The sequence below is a fragment of the Grammomys surdaster genome, unplaced genomic scaffold, assembly GCF_004785775.1.
Source record: "Grammomys surdaster isolate TR1022 unplaced genomic scaffold, NIH_TR_1.0 224, whole genome shotgun sequence".
Taxonomy (NCBI): Eukaryota; Metazoa; Chordata; class Mammalia; order Rodentia; family Muridae; genus Grammomys; species Grammomys surdaster.
The window spans coordinates 398,020-416,868 of record NW_021604669.1 but is presented as its reverse complement, the minus strand read 5'-3'; the positions used below and the strand labels follow the sequence as shown (position 1 = coordinate 416,868).

The window sequence follows — 18,849 nt, the reverse complement described above, 5'->3', positions numbered from 1 at the left end:
GGTCCCCAGCCTGCAAGTGAGCCCTTGGATGTCTGATGGGTCATTTAAGGGACAGATCTGTGACTGTGCTGTCACTGGCCTCCATGGCCACCTCCTGTCCCTGGAACAGACACTGGGAACCTATGTCCTTGGCCAGTACTCAAGGAGGAGTTGGCCATCCTACAAGAGTTGACTGATGACAAGAATCTGGCCACCAGGGACACTGGGAGGGCCCTTGCTCAGCTAGTGCCCTGTGGTCCTGGGATGGTGGCAAGTAGGGGCAAGGCAAGGATCCTCTGTGGACTTTATTGGCCATCTGTGAAGTGGATCCCATAGGCTCTCTGTTGTAATGTCAGAATGGAATTATGCACCATGCACTGTCCTTCCAAAAACTCAAGATGAGCTTGCCTGTGTTTCTTACCAAGCTGACCCTTGGAGGCCAGTGTCACTGGGCTCTATGGACACCTCTGATACTCCACACTGCCTGTCTAGGTTTGGAGCTCAGAATATATGTCAGGCTATGCTCATTTTCCAAATGGGATACTAGAGGCCTAGGGGCTGGTGATTGTATCTGACCTCAGATCTGGAGGTAGAGGCTCCAGAACCAATGCCTTCCTGTGAGGAGAAAGCCCAGGATCCGGTGGTCCTTTCGAGGACCCTTGGTAAAAGGCAGTGGATTTGAAGATAATCACAGCCATCACAAGATGGCCTGGACTTTCTAGGTACCATGAATGAGGCAGAGTGAGGGTGGCTGGCCTGGGGTGGAATAGCAACCATGGGTGGTTGTACCAGGCTTGGCTAAATGTTTCCTGCAGACCTTACCAACATTACCCTGGGTCTGGTGCTGACCTCTGTCTTTCATAGTGGGAGTGGACGCCCCTGGGTAGGTCTCTGCTGAGGGACAGGTATCAGGAACAACAACAGAGCAAAGGGCAGACTGAGGGACTCAGACCACAGCTTCTCTGGTTCCATAATGGGGTGGGTGGTCAGGGTGACCTCTGTGAGGTCACCTCGAAGGTCACCCCTAAAGGTGTTTACCTCAGAGCTGACAGAAGTAGAGATAGGAGACATGGAGAGGGCTTCCCAGGGTGCATGGGGTTGCCATGGTTATAAGTTAGCAATGTAGCTTTGGACTTTTTAAAGACCATGATGTACTGGAGTGTGTGTGTGTGTGTGTGTGTGTGTGTGTTTTGATCCTCCTTCTGAGGGATAGTTGAGGTCCTGCCCATTCTATAGAGACACAAACCGAGGCTCTGTGAGAACAGTCCAGTTTCAAGCATCCCGACTTCCATCACCTCAGAAACTTCCACCCAGGCTGGGGCAGGGCCTAGAGGTTGAAGCCTGCTCAGGAGGCAGTCCAGGAAGGATGCCAGGATGGATGCAGAGTTGTGACCGATCTTGAATTGCTGGTCAGTTGGGCCCAGGCTGCAGGACACAGAGAGTCCCTGGGGTGGGGCAGGCTGTTCCATACACAATCAGCAGTGCCAATGAATCTGCATCTAGAGGCTGAGAGGGGAAGGAAGGAGGAGCCTGGCAAGGACCTCGCTTCTTCCCCTCCTGGTTCAGCTGTGGAGGGACAGCGGCGAAACTGATGTCTCTAACAAGGCAGGTCTGGGCTGGGTGGCATGCCTCATGCTGAGCCCAGACTAACCCTCAGGAGTGCACAAGGGAATCACCTCGTGGTGCCAGTCCTGAGGATGGAAGGTCTTCCCCAGAGACACTAGCTCATGGTCAGTCCAGGGTATGGGCTGTGTTTTCTTACCCACTTCCTATGACCTGGAGGATGTCACGTATTCTCTGTGCCTCAGCTTCCTCATCATGAAATGTGGGGTAACTGTGTAGCCACACAGAGCTAGAGGTAAGGTGAGGGCACAAGAGGCAGATAGGAGATCGAGGAAGGGAATCCCCAGCTGTAGTGCACGGGGCAGGGCCCGTCATGGATGGGAAGCAGGTAGTGAGTGCTGCCATAGCAACACCATGTCTGAAGCCCTTCACCTCCAGGGCTGCATCCTACGTCCTTTGATATACCCGGTCCAGGTTTATGGAAAGGTTTATGGGAATGCCATGGTGACCTCTCTCCTCTTCTCTTCTGCCTGCTTCCATGCTTGTATGATTGACAGATTTTCAGGAAGGAGAAAGGCCATTGAGCTGGAAGCAAAGGTCAAGAGAGGGCCTGAGAGAGCCTGCCTCTTACTCCTGGGGGGACCAGAGGATGTGAGCAAATCCAGGGTCCATAATTAACCAGGCATGGCAGTAAAGGACTGCAGAGCATAGCTTGTCCTCCTTACTCAGGAAGAGTGAGCAGGAGGTGCCCTGGGTTGGACCACTGGTGGAGACAGAGAAGCAGGTAGACAGAAAAATTGCCTCACGCCTCACTAAGTTTCTGCCTCTTTAAGCCCTGAGACCATGATTTTTTTTTTCTTTCAGCTACCGTTGGAAGCCACAGGCAAACACCAGGAGCCTGGACTTTAGGAGTCGTCGTTGCTGCTCTCTCGGTCCCCTGAAATCCTGCCCTGCCCCCACCTTGCCTTCACCCAGCCCCTGCCTCTGGCTCACTGCCCTGGACGGCCCTGCCTGTTGCCGGACCCTGGCATGTCAAGGCCTGGCCTCCGCTTGCCTGCCCAGCCCGCGGAACCCCAGCGGCCCCGCGAGCTAGGATGAGGGGCCAGGCTGCTGCCCCGGGCCCCATCTGGATCCTTGCTCCACTCCTGCTGTTACTATTGCTACTGGGGCGCTGGGCACGTGCTGCCTCTGGGGCAGACATAGGGCCTGGGACAGAGCAGTGCACCACGTTGGTGCAGGGCAAGTTCTTCGGCTACTTCTCCGCGGCTGCTGTATTTCCAGCCAACGCCTCGCGCTGCTCTTGGACCCTTCGCAACCCGGACCCTCGTCGTTACACGCTCTACATGAAGGTGGCCAAGGCACCTGCACCCTGCAGGGGCCCTGGCCGAGTTCGTACCTACCAGTTCGACTCTTTCTTGGAGTCCACACGCACCTACCTGGGTGTGGAGAGCTTTGACGAAGTTCTGCGGCTCTGCGATCCCTCTGCACCCTTAGCCTTCTTGCAGGCCAGCAAACAGTTTCTACAGATGCAACGCCAACAGCCACCCCAAGACGGTGACCTCGCTCCCCAGAGCGAGTTCCCCAGCTCTGGTGACGACTTCTCCGTGGAGTACCTGGTAGTGGGCAACCGCAACCCCAGCCATGCTGCCTGTCAGATGCTGTGCCGCTGGCTGGATGCCTGTCTAGCCGGCAGCCGCAGCTCACACCCATGTGGCATCATGCAGACTCCCTGTGCCTGCCTGGGTGGAGATGCGGGAGACCCTGCTTCCAGCCCCTTGGTCCCCCGCGGGGACGTCTGCTTGAGGGACGGCGTAGCTGGTGGCCCTGAGAACTGCCTCACCAGCCTGACCCAGGACCGGGGTGGGCACGGCTCAGCAGGTGAGTGGCATCCAGAGAACCCTGTACAATTCTGTAGCAGATGGACTGGGAGCATGCAGGAGAGTGCAGTCCCCAAGGCTGGGGTCTATCCAGCATTGCTTTTGTCATCCGGGTTGAGAGACCATGTGTAGAATTCAAATCACCAATGGCTCTGCGTTCCCAGGATAGAAAGCCTAGCTCACATAGGGTGTGGCATGTGAGTGAGCGAGGAAAGACAGGATCAGTAGCCAGTTTCCTCAAGCCACTTCCTCAGTTTAAATCTCCCACACTGGGAGGATGCTAATCTTCAACAATGACATTTTCCAGCATCCCTAGGTTGCATACCTGGCGTCTAGGGACTAAAGCAGACGTCGGTGCTGCCCCAAGGTGGCTCATGGGAGCAAGCATAGACTGAGTATTCATAGGGCTGTTGCCAGGAAGTAAGGTGTTGGGGCTCAGTGTAGCATGTCTACAGCAGCTGCCACAGGGGTGTGGCAACGAGGGCAGGGACAAAATGCCATCCTTGGCCAGGGGCCACAGGGAGAAGACACACCACCCAACAGTATGTAGCCATCACAGGCAGAACCAGGGTTTCACAGACACCCGGAAGCCCAGTGTTGAGGAAACCATTATCTTGACTCAAGGCTAGAGACCTCATGGGCTGGAGACCTGAGGACAGGGGCCTCAGGATGGCAGGGTCCAGGCCTGATGGGGATGCGTGGGGTTGATGGCTGGTTATGGAGCTATCAGTGTATCTTTATGAGTGTCCTGTCTGTAACAGGAGGTAGGCCCTGCCTCTGTGAACTGGAGGAAAGAAGATGTAGGGGTGTCCAAGATTTGAGCTGGAGACACAAGCTAAGTCAACATCAAGGGGACACTAGCAAGTCTATTCCCTGCTTGGTGTGTAGAGCCAGGGCAAGGCCTGGCTGAAGACTCCATGCTGGGGGAGCCTAGAGTGGGATTAGCATTTCAGAGACCATGAGGCCATGCAGGCTGCAAAGGAATTATCCAAGTCCAGGCACATTTCTGGTCAAGACCCTATGACAGATCCCAGGTCTGAATCTCTGTGAGGCCGAGGCTGAGCTGACCTCTCCCGGGTTCTCAGAGGAAATTCTGAACACCTCATTGTGAGAGGCAAAAAGGTGGAGGACCAGCCTTCCTGCTGGCTAGGTTGGAGGTCAGTGTGACCTTGACAAAGGCAGGTTTCATTGTGTGACAGGAATGGGAGTGGACCCAAGGGGAACCCTGGAGGAATGGTGTGTTCACTCCCTGGAAGACTAGAGAGATGGGGTGGGAAGACGCAGGAGGACAGGGCCAGCTGTCACAAGCAGATCTGGCCATGTACCATGTTCTCCCATTCCTCATCATTTAACTGCTGTGAGCTTTGGTTCCTATAACTGCAAAATGCTTCTTGAGGTTGCACCATCACCTTGATTTGATTTGTTTCTGGCTGGGGTCACAGTCATACCCCCTGGGCAGGAGCTCATCCTCAGTGGCATATTGGGGCAGCTACTGTGCCAGGGAGCTGCTGAATATTGCTCCAAAGCCCTTGGTACAGCTGCCAAGCAGCCAAGGCCTCCAGAGCTGGCTTGATAGATGCTGGGGTCACCAAATAGAGGTGCTTGTGTGCTATGGGGCCGGAGGCAGTGTGTAGCTGCATTTATTTCCCAAGGAATGAGTATGTGAGCCCCTTGCTGCAGGAGCCGTGAAGTAGCCAGGTTTCTCTGTGTTTACATGACCTTGAGAACAGAAGGACTTTGGGAGGGCTCAGTGCAAAGGAGTGATGTACCGGGGCTCCTCACAGGAGCCAGGATGGGGAGGTGGCTGATGTTGGCCTGGTCATTTGCAGTGGGAAAGAGGAGGAGGAGGAGGAAGAGGAGAAAGGGGAGGAGAAGGGGAGAGCTTTTGGTGCAACTGAGGGACTGTGGATGAAAGGGTGTGGGTGTGGATGCAGGAAGAGCAAGCCTGGCCCCCAGCATCCCATCAGGAATGAGGACATCCATGTGGGACAGTGGAAGCAGGACTGCAGGTGAAGCTTAAGGACGATTCTGAGGTCAGAATAGAACTTGAGGCTGAGAGACGTGTGTAACAGAGGTCATAGGGTACATGAGCCTAGCTCTGTCCCTGGTGAATGCGTACAGGCCCAGGCTGGAGCATTGTTGGAACCCCACCTTTGAGTCTTGAGTCTGACCCTAGCTCATCTGTGTTTCTTGGCCATCCCCTCAATTCTCATTGCTGGGGGCCTAAGAATGCCTTCTTCTGTCTCTGTGAGGAGAAGTGTGGGGTGGAGCAGCCAATGGTGAAGGATTAGTGTTCGTGTTTATTGCTAGGCAGACTCTTGGGGCCTAGGAGCAGAGTCAGACTGAGGCAGGGGAGTGTACAGGTTGAGCCTGGGCAGTTTGAGGATCAGGGGGGTATATGAATGCTGACAATGTTGCCAAGTAGTACTCAGAGGCAAGTGGGAGGTGTGTGTGTGCATGGATGTACATGCATGAATTATACATATGTGTATGGTACGGTGCATAGCTTGTGTCCACATATGTACATTTCTGCATATGTATATGGTGGCTGCACCCATGTATGTATACATATGTAAAGTGTATTTGGCGCATATGTATTCACACAATCACGTGTTCACATGTATGACACTTGGAAACCCAGTGGGTATACTGATTTGATGATTGTGTTCACAGGTTTTTTGCATATGTGTGAACACAGTCATATATGTATGCCAACATTGTGTGAGCCCGCTATGTTCTTGTTTTTTGCTAGGCAGACTCCTAGCAATACACACACAAAAAATTGTGTGTCTACATGTGTGAACACATGGGTGTTCACGCAGCACATTGCATGAACTATATATGCATATGACTGTACATGCATATGGGGGTGTATGCATATATGCCTGGTATACATGTACCATGCACTGAGCATGTATGTTCATGGGTGCATGTTGAGTGTGTACACGTGTATCCGGGGTGGGCTCCATCTGTTTGCATTGCTTGGCTGCTGGTCTATTGGAAGATAGTTTGGAGAACACAAAGGTTGGGCCCTAAGAATATGACGCAGGGAGTGCATTCTTGTGGGTAGGATAGACTGACCACTCAGCTCACATCAGGTGCCTGCATCCTGCATTCAGGCTCTGTCACTTCCTGGCCGTGGGAGGGGAAGGAGCCCAACAGTGACAGCAAAGGCTGGTCACTGAGTACGGACTTTGTTCTAGAAGTGTCGCATATAGGTGAGGTCCCCCTTCACATGACCATGAGTCAGATCCCAGCAGACGCTGTCCCTACATTGCTCACATGTTCACAGTGGCTCTGCCTCCTGAGGACCCCTCCTTCTGCCCTCCCCAGGCTCCTCCTGGAGCCTTGCTTATGTGTGCCCTGCCCAGTGAAGCACTTTTCCCCTTTCTGCCTTCCTTGATAAGAATCACTTTCAACCGTGCCATACAACTCCTCCAGTGGGCCTCTTCCTCACTGTCTGTGTTAATCTGTGAGCACCAAAGATTCTGGGCACACACCCCATTCACTGATGCTTCCCAAGTGTGCAGGACAGAACCAGGCCCAAAGTAGGCACTCAGCACATGCTTGTGAAATCCTGCCAGAGGTAGGTCAGGTCACATAGTTTGAAAGAGATACACTAACAGCAGACTACCAGGTGACATTGTATGTTCTGAACTCTGCCTCGGTGGTGTCAGTGACTAAGGATACACGTTAGGCAACCATTCATGCTGAGTCAGAATGTGTAGCTGATACCCTGCTCTTGCCTGCTGAGCTCTGTGCCCCAGACCTTTGCCCTCACTGTCTTCTGGGAGCAGGCAAGCTTGGGCACTGATCCCCTCCTAAGTCAAGCAATGGAGATGGAGAGTCAGCAGGCAGCCAACAGAGTGAGTGCATGGCCCATTTTCATCCCTGCCCCCACACAAGGCCTGTCCAAATGCCACATGGCCGTGCCACACATTGGATTCCAGGCTAGGGCAACTGCCCCTGCTGCCTAGTCTTCTAAAGCTGCCAGGCCCTGGCACCAACCCTTACCTTACACTGTCCCCAACTCCCTGTGTCTGTTACCTCCACCACCTCTCTCATGTCTCTACCACTGGTGAGGTGGATCATTTCTCTCAAGGGCTGCTTTAAATATTCATGTTTTAATTAAAGAATATTATTGCAGAAATGACATGTAAGATAATGAAAAAGCAGGATTCTGGGGGTGGGGCCTTGTGAGTTCCTGGGAGTGAGTGTGTCTCTGTGTGTTCTTGTGCGTCTCTGTGTCATCGTATGTCCTCGTGAGTGTGACCCATGAGCCCTTCTTTGTATATCTCTGTGAGTTTGTCCCTGTGAGTTCCTATGTGTCCCCGTGAGTGTGTCCTGTGAGCTTGTCCCTTTGTGTCTCCATGAGTCCTTGGGAGGATGTCTCTGTGCTTCCCCATGTGTTCCCATGACTGTGTCCCTGTGCTTCCCTGTGAGTTTCCTTGGATGTATGTTCTTATGAGTGTATCACTGTGAGTGTTGCTGTGGGTGTGCATGTCAGCATATATACATATATGCATATACATATATGCATCCTCGTATATATATGCATTGCTAAACGTGTCTGTGTGCACATGCTCGAGATGGAAGGTCAGGTTGAGTCTCCACATCAGGGTGTGTGTACATGCTACACTGTCCTGGGGGCCCTGGAGTGCTCCGGGGCTCATGACTTCCCAAAGACTACAGCAGACCCCCTCACTATGCCTGCAGCCCTGCTCCTACTTGGCCATGGATCCCCCAATCTCTGTGCATCTCAGCTCCTCAAGACACCCAAGAGGAGGTGAGGCAGTATGTAGAAGTAGAGGCTGGGCCTAGGTAGAGCCTCTAGGTGTGGTTTGGGCTGCAGTGGAGTTTGTAGGGGGTGATAAGGGTAACAGAGAGGTACCATGGCCCACTATGAAGATTCTATTGCCGTCTTGGCTCTGTGTGTGTGTGTGTGTGTGTGTGTGTGTGTGTGGCGTGTGCACACATGATCATCTTAGAAACTATAGAAAACAGCCTTAAGTGCATGTTACAGTCACCTCTCCTAGAAGGAAAGGACAGGACAGGGCCCTGTGGAAATGCTGGGTGTAGTGAGCACCGTCACCCACAGGGTAATTCCCATGACTCTATCTCCTACTGTGTCACCTGCTTCAGCTCTGTGCCAGAACTGGAGCTGCTTGGCCAGGGGCAAGAAGTCCTTGTGACCTCAACTTAGGTCATGCTTCCCAGGATGATGGGAGGATGGTCAGCAGCTTCTGCCACCCACTCTGGTAACTGAGGACAGAGGCCACTTGTCTAAGGTCTCCAGCATACACTAAATGTCTTGAGCCTTTAAATAGGATACCGTGTTAGGACAGGGAACACCCAGCAGCAAGAATTTCCTACAGATGTGGACTGCTTGCTCATCTGGTGCCTTGCTTCCCGTCCCTGAGAATTGGGATTGGGACAGTACTCTGTTTGTAGAGTCTGCCTAAGGCCTAAAGGAGGCTGTGTGGCTATGGGGGATCAGGAAAGGCCAGTGCTGCACAGTCGACAGTAGATGTGTCCTCTCAATCTACCCTGGGATCTGAGTGCTGTTTCCTGCCAACCCCAACAGTTGCTGGCAGCTTGCAGCTGGTTGAATCAGAATCTGCCCAGTGAAGGGCTGTGTGGACAGGTTTCTCCACAGCCCCTGCTCTTACCCTTAGTATCTCCCTTGTTCCTGGTCCAGGAGGTCCAGACTCAGCTGTTGGTATCAGTGTCTAGGTACTTTGTGACAGTCCTGCTCCAGCTGGGTCCTTGGGGGTGGGGGTCAGGGGTCTTGCTATCCCTCTGGGCCAGGACTGTCCCTGAATCTGCCATGAGAGTCTGGAGAGCCAACTGGCAATGTGTATGAAAGATCTGCTGTCCAACCTGCTGGAGTAGGGCTCCCTCTGCTGGAAGAAGTTGGAAGTGCATGGTTCCCCTCCTCCTAAGGGGATCCCAGGAACTGGGGGGAGATTGGCTGGGGGAGGGGGATCTCCTTTCTTCTCCCCATTTCTGCCCACTTGGGGTGCAGGATCAAGGGAACCCACCACCCTCAAGCCAGGGCATTAGGGTGGGAAGGGTACCAGAGGCTCTTCAGCACACACCCTCCCTCCTGGGTGGCCGGCCTGCCTGGCCGATAATTGGCTCTATTCATGCCTGTAATGAGATGGAAATGAGGCCGCCAGACAGAGGAAGCATTGAGCAAGGAAGAATGACAGCTTCTTTCCGGGCCTGGAGGGGCAGCCCACCCCTGGGCCCTGCCTGCTCCTTCAGTGCCCCCTTGTGCCCACCAAGCCCTGACGCACCTCTGTGTCCCCCGGTGCCCTTCACTTTGGCCCCAGGACTTCTTCCTTCATAATGCTCCCTCTGGTGTGGATGCTTTCAGTCTGGGCAAACATTTATCATGTCAGCTGTGTGTGAGGACACACATTAAAAATGAAAATGATAATAAAAACAGCAGTTACCATTTTCTGAGCATTCATTAGTGAAAGGAGTGTGGCCAACGTTGGGGAATCGGTCTGTGGCTGAGATCAGGGCCCAGTATGTAATGGAGGATCAGGGATCCTCTGCCTAGGATCCAAGCTCTATGATAAGGATCAGGGACAAGTGTACAGGGCCAGATATTAGTCTGTGAGCAGGGTGAGGAATCAGTATGTGTCTGGGATCAGGGCTTAGTATACAACCACGGTCAGGACTCAGGGTATGAACAGGGTTAGGAACCGATGTATGGCCTGGATCAGGGTTCAGTGGGACCGGAGTCAGGGCTGGGCCAGAGGAAGACATCCATCCTCAGACACAGGGTCCCCTCTCCCCCAGCTTCTGATATGCCCCACCTCTTCTCTCCCCTCCCCCTCCCACATCCTCACCACCTGGGTCACCAAGGTAACCAGCCCCGAAATAGTGGGTGTTTTGGCAGCTGAGGCCTAACCTGGGTCTATCCTGAAAGGCTGTGTGCTGCAGTAGTTGCCATGGGAACTGAGTGGCATCCTCCGATTAGCCCAGCTTGGACACCCTCTCTCCCACCCACTGCCAGTTTTCACATCACTCAGGCTTCCTTGTGGGGGCTGGGCTGGAGCAGTGAGGGGGCACAAGCTGGATACAGAACCCTGACCCCACTCTATGCCTGCCTCAGAGACTCCTGGCTTCTTTGTCTGGAAGCAGCCATGGGAATATGGCTGCAGCAGGTGAGACTCCTGAGGCCAGAATGCTGAACCATGGTTGGTCCTGGCAGGTGGCCTTCCTGGGGCTGGCGGGTGGGGCTGAGATCTGGAATCAGATTTGGTTCAAGACCCAGAGTCTGACCTGGTTGAGCTGCTCCTGCATGTCCTGAGTTAAAGCATGTGACCAGCAGCCTCAGAGCAGCCACCTGGGCCCGTTCTGTGAACAGCTGCTGTCCTGTCTTTCCTATTAGGCACGTGAGGCTGTGCTGGAGGCTCTCTGCCCTCTGCTCTCAACTTTGTCTTGGTGGGGGTATCATGGCTTACCTTTTCCTGTACCCTGGTCATGCCCTTGCCCCCACCCTGGGACCCTCCTGGTGAAGGTAAAGACAGTAGTGATGCTATAGCTACTACTCAGATCTTCACCTTGGCAGAGGCGGAGGTTTGGGGCTCTGCAACAGGCATAGGAGCCTGGAAGGTGGCCCTTCCGGTCCTACCCACCTCAGAGGAGTGAGCTCTCACTAGAGGGCCAGTCACTCCCTGGAATCCCAGCGCCCCCTGCTGGTACAGTTGAGCACAAGCAAGGGAAGCTGGGCCAGCTCTCGTTGTGGTCTTTTTCCAAACCCTGAATTTGGCTCTCCTCGGGTAGATAAGGCCCAGAGAGATGCCCGTGGTCCGTGGGGCTGTCAGGCGGGACCACTCACATTCTGGAACCTACCATCTCCGAGTTGTCAGTTCAGACAGGGACTCTTCCTACCATCGTGCAAGCCAGATGTGTAGCCCAGAGTGGCCTGGACCCATTTCTTTTGCTTTGCTCAGTAGGTGGGCAGATCTGTAGTATAAGGGAGATTTCGAGGCTACCAGTTATGGGTGTAGCCATTCCCTATACCGGCTCTGGAGTGAAAATGTGGAGACTGGCAGTGACCTCAACTGGATAGGAATGCCAAGGGACAGGGACAATCTCAGGGGTTTGAAAGTTCATGGGGAGACTGGATCCAGGCGTTTCTGAATGGTTGCCCCACATTGGTCACCAGGCCTCACACTAAGAGGCAGCATGGGGTGAGCAAGAAGTGACTGTTTACTCAAAAAGTCAGCCTGGGACCACAGTGTGTACTCATCTCAGACCTACCTAGGACCTCCTGGCTCAGGGCTGACACCAGCTTTCTAGAGGGAGCCAGGACCTGAGGGCAAAGTTTCCCATGGCCTTGCCCTACCTTGCTGTCCACCCCTGCCAGACTTCGTTTCTCCTTACCCTTTCAAAGATCATAGCTACCCTTTCTGGCCTCTGCTGACTCAAAAGATGGCAGGCCCTGAGCCTCTCTTGTTTCCCAGGTGGCTGGAAACTGTGGTCCTTGTGGGGTGAATGTACGCGAGACTGCGGAGGAGGCCTACAAACTCGAACCCGCACTTGCTTGCCCACCCTTGGCGTGGAGGGCGGAGGCTGTGAGGGAGTTCTGGAAGAAGGCCGCCTGTGCAATCGCAAGGCCTGTGGTCGTAAGTGGGCAGGGCAAAGGTGGGGCTGAAGTGGTGGGCGGGACCAAGCAGGGGAGGAGTCAGGGCCCGAAAGGGGCAGGGTAGGACGCCAATGAAAAGAAAGTAGGCAGGATTTTGATGAGACAAACTTGGTTGGGAGCAGGGATACCTTAAACGTGGAGCCTTGAAGGCCCTGCCTAATCCCAGCTAAGTAGGGCCCAGGAGGAGGCAAGGTACCTGGAACTGGATGTGGCTTTCGGATTCTTCAAGCAGTGCCACAAGCAAGCTGCAGTCAAGCCAGTGAGCTCCAGCAGGATAGACCTCCGGGATGTATTTCTCTAATAAGGCTTTCTAATGACCTCATGCATTTTTTAGCTGCTTCCATAAAGTTAAATCAAGTTCTAATGAGACTGTCATTCTTCCGTTTTTGTTTTGCTTTTTTGGATGCTCTTTCCTGAGGAGACAACTCTTCTCAGGAGCCTGGGGGAGGACCCTGTGTATCTCACAGGGAGGGAGGCATGGGATGTTGGGTAGGAGGAAGCAGCAGACACTAAGGAGTTGTCCTGCAGCCCTGGAGGCTGAAATGAGCAGAGGGAGGAGCCTTAGAGAGGGAGTTCACAGTGACCAGAAGAGGGCAGGTGCCAGGGAACGTGCATGGCCACTGGGGTTAGACTGCTCTGGTGACAGTAGGTGGCCAGCTGTGGCCAACGACAGAGGGAATCCCACTGGGGTGCTGACCTGAGCCCATCCTGCAGCCACTGGGCGCACCAGCTCACGGAGCCAGTCCCTGAGGTCCACGGATGCCCGGCGACGCGAGGAGTTTGGGGATGAGCTGCAGCAGTTTGGGTTCCCACCCCCTCAGACTGGTGAGCTGGCAGGGTGGGTAGGACCGGCCTACACACAGCCTAAGGCAGGGAGGGGAGAGTGTTGGCTTCTGTGACCAGGTCAGTAATGGCCACTAGTTGCCAGTAGTAATTCTAATAACTTACTGCTATAATGTATCTCGTCTTGTTGGTGCCAGACTCCTGCTCCAGGCAGACTGGCTTAGGGGAGCTGCTGGAGAGTTAGAAGCCTGTCCCAGCCAGACCCGACCTTGAGGGAACCCAGGCAGTAGGGAAGTAGGCCATTTTGAGACCCACAGAACCCCAGCCTGTGGCCTATTGCCCCAAAGCAAGGTCCTGCCTCCCCAGTGGGTCTCCGAATCTGGCATGGCCCTATGGGAAGGGGCATGGCAGGTCCATGATGCTGCAGGACTGGACCTACAGGTGACCCAGCAGCTGAGGAGTGGTCTCCGTGGAGTGTCTGCTCCAGCACCTGTGGGGAGGGATGGCAGACCCGCACCCGCTTCTGCGTGTCATCCTCGTACAGTACTCAGTGCAGTGGACCTCTGAGGGAGCAGCGGCTCTGCAACAACTCAGCCGTGTGTCCAGGTGGGTGGGGCAGAGCCTAGGGTGGATGGGACAGAGCCCAGAGTGGGTGGGGCAGCGCCCAGGGTGGGTGCGGCAGAGCCTGGCGTGGGCGGGGCAGAGCCCAAGGTGGGTGGGACAGAGCCCAGCGTGGGTGGAGCAGAGCCCAGGGTGGGGCTTAGGGATTGGGGTGGGGCCTCTGGGCAAGGGAACCAGTTGTGGCTTCCTGTCTCTCCATAGTGCATGGAGCCTGGGATGAGTGGTCACCCTGGAGCCTCTGTTCCAGCACCTGTGGTCGTGGCTTCCGTGACCGCACTCGTACCTGCAGGCCCCCTCAGTTTGGAGGCAACCCTTGTGAGGGTCCTGAAAAGCAAACCAAGTTCTGCAACATTGCTCTGTGCCCTGGTAGGTGAGAGGGAGTGAGTGGCTGGGGGTTGGGAGATGGACCCAGCAGACCACTTGCCAGTTCAGGAAGCCAGCTTGATCCACCTCAGGTTCACGTCAGAATGCTCAGAGGTTAAAACCTCAGACCACACTAGTTTGAGATAAGACCCCATGGTATTCCTTCCCTAATCCCAGGTGGGTTGTTGCGTGGTGCCCCTGGGGTGTTCTTATGTGTCCCAGGCCAGGCCTCGGGGTTCTGGGTATTCACACCAGCTTTGTGTTCCCTTCCTCCCCCGGGCCGGGCAGTGGACGGAAACTGGAACGAATGGTCTAGCTGGAGCACCTGCTCTGCCAGTTGCTCCCAAGGCCGCCAGCAGCGGACCCGAGAGTGCAATGGTCCTTCCTACGGAGGCGCTGAGTGCCAGGGCCACTGGGTGGAGACTCGAGATTGCTTCCTGCAGCAGTGTCCAGGTCAGGATGCCCTCGCAGGGCTCAGGGGAAGAAAGGATGGGGCCCACTGGGGAGATATGGCTGTTGGGGGTTGGTGTAAGATAGAAATGGGGTTGGAGTTCAGGCTACCGTGTTGGGATGAAAGTACAGGGAGGTGATGGAGTTGGGGTTAAGGGTAGTGTGGTAGGGTTAGGGTGCAGGGTAGGGTATTGGAGTTGAAATACAGGATAAAAATGGTGGGGTTGAGTGCAGTTTAGAGTGCTGGGGTGGGGTGAAGTGTTAAGCAGGTTCAGAATGGCGTAGTGGAGTAAAGATTGGTTGACAGGGTTCAGCTGCACATCTTTTCAAAGTCAAGCTGGTTTCAGACCTCTCCTCTGCTGATCTCAGTTCTGTCTCTTCGTGGCTCTTGCTCCAACACTCCTGTGTCTTTTGTCTTTGTCTCCTCCCTGTGTCTCTGTCTCTCTATGTCTCCCTGACCCCACTTCCCTACTGATCCTGGGCCCTACCTCCTCTTCTTGTCACCTGTGCCCTGTGTTTGGCCACCCTTGCAGTGGATGGCAAATGGCAGGCCTGGGCCTCATGGGGCAGCTGCAGCGTCACGTGTGGTGGTGGAAGCCAGCGACGGGAGCGTGTCTGCTCTGGGCCTTTCTTTGGGGGAGCAGCCTGCCAGGGCCCCCAGGATGAGTACCGACAGTGTGGCGCTCAGCGATGTCCTGGTGAGACTCTTCCCATGCATTCTGGCTCAGGGGGATTGGGGACAACTGAGTATCACTGCCCCTCAACCCTGTCCACCTCACTGTCTGGCCCCTTGCAGAGCCCCATGAGATTTGTGACGAAGACAACTTTGGGGCCGTGGTCTGGAAGGAGACCCCAGCTGGAGAGGTGGCTGCAGTCCGGTGTCCCCGCAATGCCACAGGTAAGAGTGGTAGCCTGAGAGTCCCTGCCCTGTCTTGTCTTTAGACAACTGTCCTCATAGGTCTGAGACCCAAAGCTCGTGCTGCTTCTAGCATCTAGAACATCATGGAGAACAGGACACATGCCAAGCCCTCTTTGAGCATGGACAGCTCTGTGATCCTTATACCATTGCCCCTATATAGGGGGGAAGCAGGCAGAGAACAATCAACATACCTACCTTCCCTGGGTTTGCAGTCTGCAGGAGGGATGTTGCCTTTGAACACCAGTAGTTCCCACGTTAGCCCTAGGGACTGATGAAGTACTTTCAGAAAATTGGAACAATAAAGTGGGTGCCATGGGAAAGGGGCCTGCCCAGCCACATGTGTTGTTGGTCTTCTTCACTTTGAAAGAATGTGGGTAGTTTCTGTACCTGGGAGGCTGTGGGGAGGAAGCTCAGGTCAAACCCTGACTCTGCCATCCTTCACTATATTACTTTGGAGAAGTGACTTGGTTTCTCTGAGCTTCAGTTTTCTCTTCTATAAAATGAGGACTTGAGGTCATCCTTTGCATTGGGCTGCTGTGGGCAGTGGGTAAATTGGCCCTCAGGGGCAGGGAAGGTGAGGGATGCTGAATCTTGCGAGCCATGCTTGCTGTTCCTATCCTTGGCTGCACCTTCTTGCTGGCATATTGAAAACCCAGAGAAATAGAAGAAAGGCAACACCCATCCCTCATGGCACCCTTCCCTGGCCTCTTCCTACATTCACGGTCACAGCATTTCCCTTATTTTTGCTCAGAATTTGCCCAGGTTTCTGCATCAGGCCACCCACACTATGGTTCCTGTCTGGTGACAGGGCTTGAAACATCCCATGTGGTTGTTTTCATGTATTTCTTTACTGTACCTGCTTGGAAGTCTTCTGGGGGCCTTTCTATCTAAAAGTGGAGCTTTGTGTTTTGGGGTGTTGATTTTTGGTACCAAGTGGCCCCTAAAGGCTATACAGGAAGCCCCCTGAAGCCCTGTGAATGTGCCAGGGTATGGCAAGGGGCTAGAGGACAGCTGTCCCTAGGCCTCTAGATTGCCAGGGACTCCAAGCGTGGCTCTGGCTGACCCCAGAAGCCCCCGCTTGGTTGAGGATCCCACCCTTACACAGCAAGACTCCTGAAGATACAATGTTTGTTAGGCCCCCAGGACCCAGAATAGTGCTGAAGTTTGTGTCACACAGGAACAAAGCCAACACAGCCTGCTTCTAGCTCCCTAGGGTCCCAAATAGAGCACTCCTGCCTGAGGGTTGTGGGTAGGACCCCCCCAGAGCTTCTTGGGGGAGCAGTCAGGTGAGGAAAGGAGGTCTCCCCAGGCCTCATCCTGCGCCGCTGTGAGCTGGACGAGGAGGGCATCGCCTACTGGGAGCCACCCACCTACATCCGCTGTGTCTCCATTGACTACCGGAACATCCAGATGATGGTGAGGTTGACCCCAGGGGCTCCAGGAAACCATTCCCCTTCTTTGGACATGAGGACGGGGGCTGTAGGGACCTTCAGGCATCGGAGGTCCCTGGCCCTGACCTGGCTATGACCTGCAGCAGTGACAGCATCCAGCCCTTTCCATTTCCCCAGACCCGAGAGCACCTGGCGAAGGCTCAGCGGGGGCTGCCAGGGGAGGGGGTCTCAGAGGTCATCCAGACACTGCTGGAGATCTCACAGGATGGCACCAGCTACAGCGGCGACCTGCTCTCCACCATTGATGTCCTGAGGAACATGACAGAGATCTTCCGCAGGGCTTACTATAGCCCCACACCCGGGGATGTGCAGGTGGCTCCCAGGGGCAGCTCCAGTGGGGGACACTTGGGGAACTGTCAAAGGAACCAACCCAGACCCCAGCCAGAGATTAAGTCCCCAATGTTGAGTGTGGGCTGGGCTGTGACCACACCATAATAATGAGCCTTAAACATAGTCACACATTGAATCCTTGCCTGGTCATAGGATGATTTCTGTTCCAGGTTATGTACTGAGTCCTGATCCTAGTCACAAACTCTGGCCTTAATGAGAGACTAGGTCCTGTCCTTGGTCAAAGGCTAAGCCTTAACCCGTGTTATACTAGCCATAGATTAAATCAGTCATCCTGGAATCTGCTCACACACTGAGCCCTGGCCTTGATCACATATACACCTTCACCCTAATCACATACTGAGCCTTGATCTAATTCTGGCTACACTCTGTCCTCTGATCCTGGTCACACATAGCCTTGATCCTGGCTACTGAGTCCTGATCTTGGACATTCATTGAGCCCTGGTCCCAGGACAAACTGAGCCCTTACCTTAGTCCTAGGCTGAGCTGTGATCTTCCTCATGCACGGATATCTTATTCCATTTCTCTGGTTCTTCTTACTTCCAGAACTTTGTCCAGATCATCAGCAACCTGCTGGCAGAGGAGAACCGGGACAAGTGGGAGGAGGCACAGCTGGTATGTGTGGAAGTCTGGAGCCCTCAGTGCTAGCCACAGGATCAGGATAGAAGCAGGCAGCTCTAGGCCCTCTACACTCGAGGCCAGCCATGGTGGGGCCTTGCTGGGTCTTCGGTATGAGTCTCAACACTGCTTCCTGTTGATTGTGTGACCTTGAAAAAGCCCCTTAACCTTGTGGGTCTTGTTTCTCTACCCGGAAAGTAGGGTGGCTTTTTCCTGGGAGTAAAAGAGAAGAACAGGAACGATGTTAACATCGCTGGGTGTGTCCCGGGCTGGGGATGAGGGGTGGTGAGTCTTCCCCATCCGATCCTTTTATTCCAGTTGATCACAAACCTGCTATCACACTAACTCCAGGGCAGTCACCCTCACGGGGGAATATTTGAAACACTTCGCTTGCTCCACCTTAGGACCGATCCCTATGGGATACTCACCAGCTTCTCTGATCTTGTCCATAAAATGCAAGTGGACACTTAGAAACCAAGAGCCTGCTACCCTGCTATGCAAGGGAATGACCCACAGGGCCCAGAAAAAGAGGTAGCAGAGGAGGGAAGGAGGCAGGAGGAGAGGGCCAGGGCACAAGCATCTTCTCCGGCTTGAGTTTCCCTACCTCTCTCCATCTCAGATGGGCCCCAATGCCAAGGAGCTCTTTCGGCTGGTGGAGGACTTTGTGGATGTCATCGGCTTCCGCATGAAGGACTTGAGGGATGCCTACCAGGTGACAGACAATCTGGGTAAGCCCCTCCATGGCCTGGTCCCGGGACTCTTGGCAGAGTCTCCATCTTATTTTTTTTCCCTATTTATAAGATAGGAAATTACCACACCCTTCTGCAACCACATAGTAGCCTTGGGCTTAGGTCCAGTTTAGAGGGTTGGTATCAGGAATCTTTTGGGACCTCAGACTCACAGGGACATGGAGATCTCATACCAGGGACACATTCAGGAATCCAGCCACCCCTAGGGTTAAAGCTCACTTCATCCTGTCACCCCAGAGACACCTGCTGTTTGTCTGCCCTCCAGTTCTACAAAGCCTAGGGACAGTGGGGCAGGAGACTGGTTTGCCTGTTGCTGTTTCCTCCTTCCTATATCATAAGAGTGGAGATGTAGACTGGGCAGTGGATCTGAGGGTAGCTAGTAGCTGTCCTCACAAATATATACATATACATATACATATACATATACATATACATATACATATACATATACATATACATATAC

The 18,849-nt window shown here is 54.1% G+C and overlaps 1 protein-coding gene across 1 annotated transcript in view; it reads left to right on the top strand.

Annotated features, from left to right (window-relative positions):
* Positions 1-2,636: 2,636 nt before the first annotated feature.
* Positions 2,637-18,849, top strand: part of Adgrb1 (adhesion G protein-coupled receptor B1) — a 59,254-nt gene continuing 43,041 nt past the window's right edge. The window contains exons 1-12 of the mRNA XM_028773269.1: positions 2,637-3,420; positions 11,903-12,064; positions 12,799-12,909; positions 13,309-13,473; positions 13,690-13,854; positions 14,107-14,304; positions 14,835-14,999; positions 15,098-15,199; positions 16,530-16,636; positions 16,789-16,983; positions 17,566-17,634; positions 18,257-18,365. Of these exons, the coding sequence (XP_028629102.1) occupies positions 2,637-3,420; positions 11,903-12,064; positions 12,799-12,909; positions 13,309-13,473; positions 13,690-13,854; positions 14,107-14,304; positions 14,835-14,999; positions 15,098-15,199; positions 16,530-16,636; positions 16,789-16,983; positions 17,566-17,634; positions 18,257-18,365 (2,332 nt within the window). The remainder of the gene's footprint in view (positions 3,421-11,902; positions 12,065-12,798; positions 12,910-13,308; positions 13,474-13,689; positions 13,855-14,106; positions 14,305-14,834; positions 15,000-15,097; positions 15,200-16,529; positions 16,637-16,788; positions 16,984-17,565; positions 17,635-18,256; positions 18,366-18,849) is intronic.